Here is a 12,635-nt window from a genome sequence, read left to right as displayed (position 1 = left end):
TACTTCACACTGAAGCACTCACACAGGGAAACCAAAGTCAAAAAGGAGAGCTCTCAACTCTGAAACAAGTCAAGGTATAAGAAATCAGGCAGGAAGCAAGGCCAGGGCAGACAACTACGGAGATGTCTATGCGCTGGAGGTGTGTGGAGAGAGAGGAAGGCAACAGGTGTGACTGCTTCTTCCCCAACCTGCTGTCAGAAGTGCATGAGATGGCAGATATTGCTGAAGGTGGGAACCCCGGAGCCAGATCTGGATAGCCCTGCCTGGGGCCACCCACAGCACTCACCCTTGACTCCAGAGCACTTAACACTGGTGGCGGTGATTTGTCACGTATGGCAGTGAGCGGCCAGTGGAAGGTCAGAAGAGAAGAGACGTGAGGGGCGAGACATGTCTGCTCGGCAGAATGCGGGAGGGCTGGCCGCAGTTCTGCAGGCCATGGCGGGTCCACTGGGCGACCAGGACAGGGCACGGGGCTGCGCTGGCAGATCACATGTCAGTTGCTCCGCCCTCCTGTCAGGCAGCACAGCACGTGGCGGCTCTGACACCAGCGGAAAGAAACGCGCCACTTTAATGAGATGACGCCGGAGACGGTTAATAAGGGAGACACACTTGTGTTCTCTGTACAATACATCCATTTACAGAATCGGCCAGTACTGTGTACAACATATAAATACATGATAAAACATTAGAGGTGCATAGAGCATACTTACAGAAGCCAAAAAATTCACTTTATACATCCAAGGATAAAGAGTTAAAAATATAAAAATAAGAAACACACACTGCTTTGAAATGTAAAATGACTTTCACATACACAGGTGCGTGGAGATGCCCACTCCCATCGAGTCCAAAGTGACAGGGAGTATGTTAAGCAGAGGAATTCACCTGCCAAACGTCTGGACATCTGCCTCACAAGGTCTACAGGTGGCATTTTAAAAGGAAAGACAACCCTATGCCCAACCCCATTGTCCGAGCAAGTCTATTCAAGGTTCCAAAAGCTCCTGCAGGCCAGTGAATTGTACTGAGACAGCAAGGTCTCAAATTTGCTTCAGCAACAGAACCAAAGGTCAAACTGGCTCCTGTCAACTGTCAAATGACTGAACTGTGACCCTGAGGTCAGCAGGTGCTTGGGCCCCCTAGTGGGCACTGCTGGGAGTTACTTTAACCCTGTGTTGGCTTCCCCAGCCATGGGCTCCCCCAGAGGGAGCAGCAGAAGGGAAGATGGCAGGGAGGGGGCAGTGGAAGACTGACATGCCTACTCAGTTCAAGCAGGTTAGTTCCCTTGATGGAGAACACAACCGTCTTTCTTCAGTTTCAAGTCCCTCTGGGTGTCAAGGCTGGCTCCCCACACCACACCAGACTCTGTCTGCACAAGAGCTCAAGCTGGCCGGCTGACCTTGGGCAGCCCAATGCCTTGCCCCGCAGGAAACCCTTCCAGCAGACCCAGAAGAGTTGGTAAGTGACAGAGGGGCTTTAGCACTACAAATTTTAGGGAGGGGCAAGAGTGTTCTTGCCTGGAGAAACAGAGTCTATTATATCAATGATATCCTGTATACAGATGTAAGATCAATCATTATCAAAATACGCACACTAAATATACAACTTTTCCCATGGCCATAATTTATTATCTCACCACAAGGCACAATACACAGAGTTTGGAGGGTCCGATACAGTCGTCATGACAGAATGCGCCACAGCCCTGACACATGATCATGGCTTTCAGGCTGCACGCACACTGGAGCGAGATGCTTTCCACGGTGCTGCTGTCGGCGAACATCTGCAAGGAAAGGGATGTGCTGTGGCTCGCACTGAAGTTTGCTTTGTGGCTCAGCTGCACCACACTTCCAGCAAGGCCTTTGGGAAAGGTGGGGGAGCTGGAGGAATAATTAAAGCTGGTGGAACTTAGCTGGAGTTTGGAAAGCTTCCCATAAAATGCCTGTTTGATATTGAGTTGGGAGGGGATGGAGGAAGGCTCCAGAGGCTGCCCAGGCCCTTTCCCAGGCTCTCGGGGTAATTTCCAGAAGGGCAGGTCAAGGACAAAGGGCATCCCTTGCAACTGATCCACTAGCTCCCGAGGACCAGGCCCAGTGGCATTTCTGTTCTCGGCATTTGCCTTGAGAGGACTCCCCCCAGAAGTCTTTTCGCTCTTGATGCCACCAACAGAGACAGGTGGTGGCTTTGGAGCCCAGTCTTCTCTGGCGGTCTGTACCCCACCAGACACAGAGTTTTTGCTTGGCCCCAACTTCCGACTGGGAAAACCAGGAGGGGCATCAGCGGGCAGTGGCATTGGTTCCACAGGTCTGGGGCGCTGAAGGGCTGCAGCCTCATTCCTGGGGCCAAAGAGCTTCTTCCCTTGGCCTCCAGCACTGTTCTGACTACCCAGGGCCCGACCTGTCTGATCGGGATCCAGGGAGACTGCATTTGGAGATGAGAAACAAGGGGCTCTCGAGGTAGTGAGATTTCCGGGGCTTCTGGCTGGGGTAGCATTCAAATTACTGCACTGGGACACGTCACTGGCTTCCTTATCTTCCAAACTAGCAGGAGAAAACTGCTCTTTGGAATCCACTTCTGCTTTCCCAGAGGCAGCCGTCAGCTGTGTCCCTGCATAGAGGGAGTCCAGACCTGGGACTGTCTTGGAAATCTTCTGGGGTGCTCCAGGAGCCTGGCTGGGCTCCAGCCTGGCAAGACCAAGGCTTGTTTCACGGCTCTCAGATAGAAGAGGCTCCTTTGAAGCTCTTACAGGGCGGGAGCTGCTCTTGCCAACCACACAACTGTTTTCTGCCGAATCCTGCAAAGATCGCACTCCCAGGGAGCCGCCAAGGTTCTGCTCTTTCATAAGTGGGAGTCGTGGGGATTCTGGTCTGCCGGTGCCTTGGGCTGGAGGAAGAACCTTTTCTAGGGGCAAGTTACCCTGCAGCAACTGCATCACAAGTGGGTTAGTGGCCTCCAGTGAGGACCCAGGCCTGCCCAGAGACATGAGCCTCGGCTGGTACTCGGTGCTAGCCAGCAGCAGGGAATCTGGAATCTTTTGGGGGGCTGCACATACACGAGACACCCAGCTCTGAGGAGTAGCCATGCTGTCTGTCCTTGTAACCAGACTCCGGTTACCATTCATTTTGGAGAGTGAGGCAGAGTGGTTCCAAGAGTGTTTCTCATCCGTGTCCACCACCAAGGCTCTCTTCACGACGGTGGCCTCGCTGGAGTCAGCCTCGCTGCTGTCCTCAGACAGGTGGCCTTCAAAGTCAGAAGCTGTATCTGTGGACTCGCCATGAGGACTCAGTGCCTCCGAGTCTCCATTGATTCTCAACTTTTCACCTTCCACTGGGTTGTGGTCGCTGCCAGCGCCATCATCAGCACACCCCTGAGACGGCACTGTCCAGAGCAAAGGAAAGTGGTTAGGGGGGTCTAGCCCTTCCCCAGCTGTCAACTCCCCAGGTAACGCAGGAATGATGGGCACAGCTTTCTCCCACTCTTCTACAGCCTGGGGCTCAACAGATGGGACACGTTCCCTCAAGTCTGGTCCAGGCTGTCCCACTGCCTCATCCTTTGACAGGCCAAGCACCCAAGGAGCAGCACCATCAGAGACGAGGGCCTCAGTTGTCAAGTCTTCTTGTCTAGTAGCACTTTCCCTCGTGGGTGGGCATGAATCACCAAGTCCCAATTCCTCATCACACCGTCTATCCTGCGGGCAACCAGCCAATGGCAATACAGTGGTGGAACTAGGAGTCACATTCACAGGATCCTTCATGGTGGGGTGATCGTCTCGGTCTAGAGCCTGGCCAGGTCCTCCTTCCAATACAACATCCCCTAGTAGAGACTGCACAGGACCACTGTCTGGGGGAAGAGAGGGTCCACGATCCTCATCATCACTTTCCCAGGAAGTGGTACCAGGCTCATGTTCAGTTCTAACATCTAGATGCAAAGCAGGCTGCTCAACTAATCTCTCTGGGGCTGGGGTTTGGGAGGACAGTGGGGGCAAAGCCTGGCAGGGCTGGTCCCCAGTTGGAGCAATGGGGAGTTGGGAAGCATCTTCTAGCCCACTTGTGAGGACATCTGGAACCCTCTGCCGTGGGCAGCTCTCCTCCTTTCTAAGAGCAATCAGGTCCTCTCTCCTGGCTCTGGACATGGCAGTCCCAGCCTGGATATGCTCCCCATTCAGAGGACGAGGCGGCAGTAGTTGTGTTCGCTGTAGATCTGACGCACACTCTCCAGGGGTACCCGGGGCTCCGCTGGGCTCAGGGTGGGCACAGGCCTCACCACCATCACTACTGCTGCCGCCTCTGCCACCTCCCTCATCGGTGGCCCCGCCGCCACCTCCACCCGGGCCACCCCCCCCTCCGATGGCAGTGGTGGCCGCCTCTCGATGACAGTGGTGGCCTCTCGCCCCTCGGACTTGCAGAGCACGGGCTTTAATGTCTGCGAGGGTCCTGGCACCAGTCCAGCCCCGGCAGGAGGACTCCGTGATGGGGACGATGCGGGGGCAAATCTGGTAAGTGGGCTGACCTTTAACCACCCAGGGTGGTTTGATACGTGAAAGTTGAATCTGCAAGAGAGGAATGGGAAAACAGTTTTAGTTGACTGGGTGATCGGACTTAGGAACTGTAGAACTAAACCAAGGTTCTAGTAGCTTAGGGGGCATGAACTTAAGAATCAAATAATTTCCTTTAAAAATGAAATACTGGCAGTAAAATGGCTGTCCGTGACACCACACCATTCTTAGACGACTCCACTCAAGGGCTATCATATGCCACGCTTCTATCTAAATTTAATTTCTGGTGGGACTATGTGAGTCACTGCACAAAGAATCTACACCACCTAATAAAAGATTTAAAAACCGCAAAGGATTCTGACCTCCAGAGAGAACTTCAACAGAGTGAACAAAGCAGTGAGGAAGAAAAGAACCTTATCCCCCGGCCATCAAGTCAGGCTCATGAATGGCTCTCTTGTACAGGGCTCTACACTCTCATGTAATTAACACAAGCACCTGGAGACTTCTGTCTCTGCAAAGGGGCTCTGCACATATCCTGACCCTTGAAGGGAACCTGGCCACAGGACAGCCAGGAATCAAACAGCTGCCTACCCGGATGGGCGGGACTTTGGGCTCCTCTTTGGTGGGCTGTGGCTTTTCGGCGTGAACACTTTCAATTGTGTTACGAAAGGACTGACGATCTTCAAGCCGCGGCTTCTTTTCGGGAAAGGATGCGGAGGCCGCCTGCTCAAAGGACTTCCTCTTCTGATCCTTGGGCTCCTGATCCGCAGTCTCCTGAGGCAAGCTGGGAATCCTGTCTGGAGACACAGAGGCCCGTGCCAGGTCGCCTGGATCAGTCTGCGTCCGGGAAGCCACCGGTTGGGTCAGGAATTCAGGACTCTCTGGGTCAGGTACTACAGAGGCTGTGCCAGGCAGATGCGGGCTGCCTGCCTCTGCTGAGTCACTCTCAGCCTCCCCATCCTTATAGACAGGAATGTCTGGGGCAACAGACTGTGTGTCTTTAGCGACCCCTGCTTGTTCTGGCTCCTGCTTTTTGTACAGATTCCTTCTGGCTCTGGTTCGGAGATCTGGACGAGAGCGTTTCTTGAAATGCCCATCTCGCTGCCGGGTGGCTGGACCACGTTGTGGCCGTGCTGATTCTCCCGGGACACGCAAGTCACTCTTGATGTCAGCCTCCTCATGGCCCACGTTCTGATGCAACGACTCTTCTTTGGTCAAACCCAATCTGCAAACCAAACTCACACCATCAGTTACAGGGCAGAGAGAGCATGCCTATTTTAGTGTAGCTGTTAAATCAGAACAAAATAAATCTGCATGCTACACAAGCACTAACCACAGAAAAATGTATGTTAGCTTTCCTACGAATGGCGTTAAGCTTAACAAGCCGGGTAAACCACGGTGGCCAACCTGTTCTCACCCCACATGTTGGCAAGTGCAACTCAGAACTCAGACAGCATCTGCCTCTCTGCCCCCCAAAGCCCAGACCAGGACTCGCAGCACCAGGGCCTTACTTCTGTCCATAGTAGTCTTCAAAGAACTTTTCCTTCCACTGTTCCACCTTCTTTTCCTTTTCCATTTCCTGTCGGATCCTGACTTGCATCTCATGAGTGAATTCGCCTAAAGAGAAATAAAGTTTCTGGAGTGTGTGCATTCAGGATGCTAAGGTCTGTCTTACAGAAAGCCAACGCTTACAATTCCACCACATCAGGACTTTTCAAAATACCCAGGACTTTGGTGGGTGTGGAGCTCTTTTTCCTTTTAACGCTGTCTTCTTCACATTTATTCCTATCTTCTCCAGAGCCACATCATGTTCACGGTCATGACAGAACAGTTCCATGATGAGGGAAATTGACTTTTCCCTCAGATAATCAGTCTTCGACAAGTAACACATCGATCGATCAGAAAATCAAAACAGAAACAAATGAAGAAAAGAACCATTCTTACTCCCTGTGCAGAACCAGGCTCACAGAGCAGGCCTGATGGCTTGTTCTTGGAAAGGCCTGCTTACAAGGTTGGCCCTTGGCTGACATCTGGGAGCTTGGATTTCAGGAGGGTTCCCAGCCCCTTAACTAACATGAATGGCTCACTGTGCCTAAACTGTTTATGCAAACAAGATGGTTTACAGCAAGCACCTGCTTTCCTTCAGGGAATCTGGAATGTAGTTATGTGCCAGGCAGAGGTTTCCCACACAATCAGCTCGGAGTAAAAAGAAAAAAAAAAAAAAAAAACACCTGGGTACCGAGTCTTACTGAGCTTCCCCTACAGATTACATTTCACATGTGCTGTCACAACTCACTGTTGGGAGACCTGGGCACATCCTGTGTGCCTCCTCTAACAGAGGACGTTGGAAGCTTGCGCCGGGTTTCTCTGGACCTCACCCCAAGCACCTTTTCCCTTTGCTGATTTTGCTCTGTATTCCTTCACTGTATAAGTCATAGCCATGAGTACAGCTGCAGGAGCAGTCCTGTGAGGCCTCCCAGTGAATCATCAAACCTAGAAGTTGCCTTAGGGACCTCCCAGCACACTCCCCACATAGCTTCCCCATAAAATTAAATTAAGAGCAGCTGACTATCACTCCACTCCAAATGGCAATGTCTAAGAGCACCTGGTAGAACTCAACGTGTAAGTCCGTGCCATGGCGCCCTCTCCTCCACCCATCTAGACAGCGCCAGCATTACTGGGAAGACCGTGAGTCTGGAGCTCTAATGGTGATGAGGTGATGCAGGTGGATACATAAACTCAAAACAGCAAAAGCCCAAACACTCTGTACCTTCTTTAAAGCTACAGACACAGTAACACCCACCACATTCATCGGTATAGTGAGGAAAGCCTGCCTTATATTATTAAATAACCCTGGGGGTGGGGGGAGAGATTGGTGCAAAATGAATGTGTAGGTTCTAAATACCCAGGACAAGTGCCGCCACACATGGCAGGTGCCTCTCAAGCCATCTGAGAACATCCACTCACCATCAGCCAAGCGCTCCCGCCAGCTCTGAGCCGCATGAGTGAAAAACTCGTTATTCAGTGCGCTGCTGCTGAGACGCAAGAGGCCATCTGTCCCCACCTAGAAGGATCAAGGCGAAAAGCACAATAAAGAAACTCAGAAAGAGAACAGAAGCCCCACCCAGAGAGAGGCAAAGAGGTGGCTACCCATCTGCACCTGTCTGTCCACTTCAGGCAGGAGGAAGAGGAGCTGCTGCTGGAAGTGGGCTGGCAGGGCATGGAAGGTCCGAGAGTTTATCAGGGCCCGGAGGTTGGTGTTGACAAGAATGGACCCAGGCGTCTCAAAATCTATCTCTTCCCCTCTGTTGCGCTTCATCTGACCTGTGATTTTGAAGCAGCAAGAAGCAAGGTATAGATTTTCAGCTTTTCAAAGCAAAAGAGCAAATGCCAACTGAGGGAAAAATTTTAGTGGCAGCACCCAAACTACCCAGAACTTATCTGCACACAAATCCAGTCCACCCTAACCTACATGTCACAATTATTCTGTCCAGGTTACTGCTGTTTCCATCCAACCCAAGAGAACACTTGGGCCTGCATCCTCTCAGAGAAGACTGTACCAAGCTGTGACACAGGCTGAAGAGGACACTCTTCCCAAAGAAAAGCAGGCGGGCGGGGGGGGGGGGCAGGCTGTGAGTGTCCCTCCAAAGCAGAAGAACAGGCTCCACAAAGCCAACTGGAGAAACAATGGAAGTTGTCTAAAAGCGAATCTAGTTAGTATACTACAGAACACTCTGCAGAAGCCTTCCCTGACCAGGATGGAGAGCTATGATCTCCACACAGAAAGGTACTAGGCTGTTTAAAGCCACTGAGATGTCAATATAACTCTCTCACAGAAACCTCAGTAGATGTTACTTTTATTTGAAAAAAATCACTAAGAACGAAGACCTAAAGGTTAAGCGCTGCTGATGAGTTGGAAAAGCAGTAAGACGGAAAACCCTGTTCCTACTCAGGCAATGGTTAATTCTAACTTTCAGAAGCCAAGGCCAGTCTTCTTAATGGTTTCATGTGGCCCATCCACAAATAACCAGACTGTGGGTTTTGAGAAATAAATCTTGAACTAGCAGGCAGCATTGTGGCCTTGCAAATAGCCCTACTGAGAACAGGGAGGAGCATGCCACTGAATTTGCTTGCAACCTCAAATTCAACAAAGGCTTCCTTCCACTCAACGTTATGACAAGACTAGAAAAAAGGGTGCCTGACCGAAACTTTGGATGTTAAGAACAAATGTGACAGGATGCTACCAAAGAAAGAAAATGGATCCTGGAATTCTTCACTGAGAAGCTCAAAAGCAATTTTCACTCACCCCAAACACTTACTAAGCAGTACCAAGGCAGGCACAGGCCATGCTTTGCAGGGATATACAAGGAACAATGTGGCACCATCTCTGCCCACAAGTTCCCTCACAGTCTAGCAGAGAAGATCTAACATGTGAAATAACCAAAATATAAGGTAAGAAACAAACAAACAAAAAAAACAGAGGGCCACCCAAGAGGTCAAAATAAACTGGTAAAGGAAGTGGAACAGAGGACTGTGTCTTCTAACTAAGCCTGCAGGGGCCCCCCTTACAGGCAGGGAAATGAGTGCCAAGCCACTCACCTGTGGCCGGCTTCCGGAAGCCTCTCAGGAGCGGGGCAGGGTCCCGGGCGACCTCGGCCTGGCCACGAGTAGCAGCGCTGCCCAGGGCCAGAGAGCCGCTGCTGCTGCTGGACGGGCTGCCGCTCTCGCCATCGGCGTGGCGGCCCGAGAACCCTGAAGGCACAGCATTCCACTGGTCAAAAGCATCACCCGCCGCGCCCAGGGCTCTCAGACAAGCTTACTTCTCCCAGCTCTCCCTGGGACACTGCCAGCAATAGCCGGTGCTTCCGTGGCCCAACTTGGGCTGTCAGAGAGATCACCACCTCACGGTCTGGCTTTACATTATCCCGTGAGAACGCCAAACCGCCATCTTCATTTGTACAGCACTGCACCTTTACCAAGCTCCTGCACACTCCTCCATAGGACCCTCACGCTGCCCTGCGAGGCCAAGGGCAATGCGCACGGCAGAGCCCAGCACTGAGCTCAGGCCTCACCACCACAGCGTGCTGCCCACTAGGAGGGCCTCCTGGCTTGACGGGCACTGCGCCACCTAGGTCACACGCTGCTGCCAGATGGGGGCAGGCCCCAAGACCTGAGGAAGAAGCCTCACATCACAAGTTTGCACGTACCTGACGCCGATTCCACGTGGGCCCCGTTTACCTTCAGAGGAGTCAGGACAACTCGTGGCAGCATCACCCCAGTCTTTTTCTTTTGCTTGTTTGCCTAGAGGCCCGAGGGATTACAAAAGGAGCCTGAATCCCCTGCAGGGCTGCACGAGCAGTCCCTCTCCACTATGTCCCCAGCCACTGTTTGCTACAACAGAGTTCATACTCAATCCGCTCAAGAGGGTCCTGCCAAGAGCAGCACGGACTCATGTCACTGAGCAGGTGCTGGCCCCTGTTTTACAAATAAGGAATTTGCCCATGATCCCAAAGCTACCGAGCGCCAAGGCCATCATTCCAAGTGCTGATTCCCAAGCTTGCATGCCCCCTACTCTGCACTGTTCTATCCACGTTCCGTGTTTGTCGGATGTAAGAGCAAAACTATCCATCTGTGGTAATGAGGAAAAACCAATCACTCTGCTCTCAGATCCACTGCCCATTTTAACTGTACTAACAGGTGGAGACCACAATGATTTGCTCCACCACCACGCCCCCTCCAACATGCTCACAGTCAGCTGCACAGGCAGAGTCCTGTCTCATACCTGCCTTACCTACCCCAGCCTAGCCACCAACTCTCCTCCCTACCTGTGAAGAAGCCCTGTGGCTGTCCCTGGGACTGGAAAGAGGCCGACTCTGAGATTCTGCAGAACAGGATGCATTCGAAGATGTTTCGTCAAGAGAAACTGGCAGAGAGGGAAATACAGGTTAGTCTCCAATAGCCGCCTGTGGCTCTCGGCCCATCCTGTGAGAGACGTACTTACCATCGTTTTCACCGCTCACAGTGCTGGCTTCATTAGACCCACAGCTCTCCACGTCGGCTGTGTCCTCTGGCTCCTCTCCTTCCACTGCAGCCGGACTGCGAGACCACTGCAGGGCATCCTTCTGTGACAGCAAGGCACAACTCAGGTGAGCAAAACCTGACAGATCCCACAGGCACAGCAGTCACTCCTAAATGCACGCTGCTTTAGAAGAGGTTTGGAATACTGGTAAGTTCCTATCCCTCTTCTAATTGACCTCTTTCTCTGCAAAATCTTTTCACATGTACATCACAAAAGTTAGACATAATTTCCCATTCAGTCCACTCAGTAAATGTTTATGGAGTGCCTCCTATAAGCTACATCATGCTAGTTCCTGGCTGCGAGACAGAAGGTGGAAATCGGGGAGTTCAACTGAGTAAGAAAGAAAACCAAATCTATGACAATACAAAGCACAGCAACAGAGTTACAGAGAGAGCTGCAGCAGTCCGGAAGGGGAACAGCTAACTCAGTGAGCTGGAGAAAAGAGGGCATGGGGCTAAGGCCTGCAGAGAGATGTGCTGCTTAAACTGAGTTTTATTTTATTTTAAAGATTTTATTTATTTATTTGACAGACAGAGATCACAAGTAGGCAGAGAGGCAGGTAGACAGAAGGGCAAGGGGACGCAGGCTCCGCGCGGAGCAGAGAGCCCGATGCAGGGCTCAATCCCAGGACCCTGAGATCAAGACCTGAGCCGAAGGCAGAGGCTTTAACCCACTGAGCCACCCAGGTGCCCCTTAAACTGAGTTTTAAAAGAAGTTAGATAGCAGGTGGATAGCTTGGCAGGAGCAGACAGGAGCAGAGGGAGTTCTAGATAAAGGGATAAACAAATGTGGAAGAACATTCCAAATACAAGGAAATTGCAGATTTCATCAGGGACCCTAGGCGCCTGAGGGTCAAGACTGAACAGCGGGATAGATGGTGAGACACTGTGCTGGGGGCCTAAGATTCTGAGTATCTTTGAGGCCCGGGAAAGTGCCAGCAATCCAAACTGGAAGACAGAGGAAAGCAGGTGAGGGTGCAGGAAAGCACCACTCCAGATTTCATCTCCTAAAAGAAACTCCTTCCAATGGGCTCTGTGGCAGTCTGAGTTCAACTCCACCCATTCCCAGGGAAAACCAAGGGGCCACCTCCCACCTTGCAATTAGAAAGGACTCTGAATATTAAGGGGTGGGAGAGGAGAAGCAGAGATAAGTCAGGGTAAGAACTGTCTTCTTCTTCCTCCTCCTCTTCTTCTTCTTTTTTAAGATTTTATTTATTCATTTTCACAGAGATCACAAGTCGGCCGAGATGCAGGTAGAGAGAGAGAGAGAAGAGGAAGCAGGCTCCCCGCTGAGCAGAAAGCCAGATGCGGAATTCCATCCCAGGATGCTGAGATCATGACCTGAGTCGAAGGCAGAGGCTTAACCCACTGAGCCATCCAGGCGCCCTAAGAATGTCTTCTTTAATAAAAGGTGTGAAGGGTGCCTGGGTGGCTCAGTGGGTTAATAAGCCTTTGCCTTCGGCTCAGGTCATGATCTCAGGGTCCTGGGATCGAGCCCCGCATCGGGCTCTCTGCTCCTGCGTCCCCTTGCCCCTCTGTCTACCTGCCTCTCTGCCTACTTGTGATCTCTGTCTGTCAAATAAATAAATAAAATCTTAAAAAAAAAATAAAAAAAAATAAAAGGTGTGAAGAAGAGTAGATAAAGTCATATTCTACCTCTTACAAACACAGCAGGAATTTAAAAAGGAAATCTACAAAATTCTAACTCATCAATTTCATGGGTCCCATGATCCACTATATTAAGTCTTCATTAATTTACTGTCATTAATTTAAACCCAAATCATGCTGACTTAAATTAAGAAAAAGAAAACAGCTTTTTGGATCTTTATATCTTTTCCTACCAGCTGTAAATGTTCCTCAGAATCAAAAGTTAAAGAATGTTTTTAGTATTAACCTTGAAACTAAGCTTAGTGGCTGCCATGTGCACAGAATGATGCAACAAACTCATTCTTTGAGCCTCAGTAGCAAACTAAGATACAATACTTATTAATGAACAGACAAAGCACTCCAGTTCCGGGGAGAAGGTGGGGGAGTCACGCCCACACTGTCAGGGAGAGTGAAAATGGTATCA

At 51.0% G+C, this 12,635-nt stretch overlaps 1 protein-coding gene across 2 annotated transcripts in view; it reads right to left on the bottom strand.

The window, feature by feature from the left end:
* Positions 1-614: 614 nt before the first annotated feature.
* Positions 615-12,635, bottom strand: part of ASXL1 (ASXL transcriptional regulator 1) — a 77,985-nt gene continuing 65,964 nt past the window's right edge. Inside the window, exons 4-12 of one of the 2 annotated variants that reach the window (XM_059406773.1) lie at positions 10,488-10,608; positions 10,312-10,409; positions 9,694-9,787; positions 9,086-9,238; positions 7,647-7,810; positions 7,454-7,550; positions 5,998-6,103; positions 5,078-5,711; positions 615-4,540 (exon numbers count right to left, since the gene is read on the bottom strand). In XM_059406773.1, the coding sequence (XP_059262756.1) occupies positions 1,622-4,540; positions 5,078-5,711; positions 5,998-6,103; positions 7,454-7,550; positions 7,647-7,810; positions 9,086-9,238; positions 9,694-9,787; positions 10,312-10,409; positions 10,488-10,608 (4,386 nt within the window). In that variant the 3' untranslated portion in view covers positions 615-1,621. The remainder of the gene's footprint in view (positions 4,541-5,077; positions 5,712-5,997; positions 6,104-7,453; positions 7,551-7,646; positions 7,811-9,085; positions 9,239-9,693; positions 9,788-10,311; positions 10,410-10,487; positions 10,609-12,635) is intronic. The other variant, XM_059406774.1, reaches the window with a different exon arrangement.

Source organism: Mustela nigripes, chromosome 7, assembly GCF_022355385.1.
Source record: "Mustela nigripes isolate SB6536 chromosome 7, MUSNIG.SB6536, whole genome shotgun sequence".
NCBI classification, from domain to species: Eukaryota; Metazoa; Chordata; class Mammalia; order Carnivora; family Mustelidae; genus Mustela; species Mustela nigripes.
Note: the sequence above shows the minus strand (reverse complement) of the source record. Positions and strands in the feature narration are given on the sequence as shown.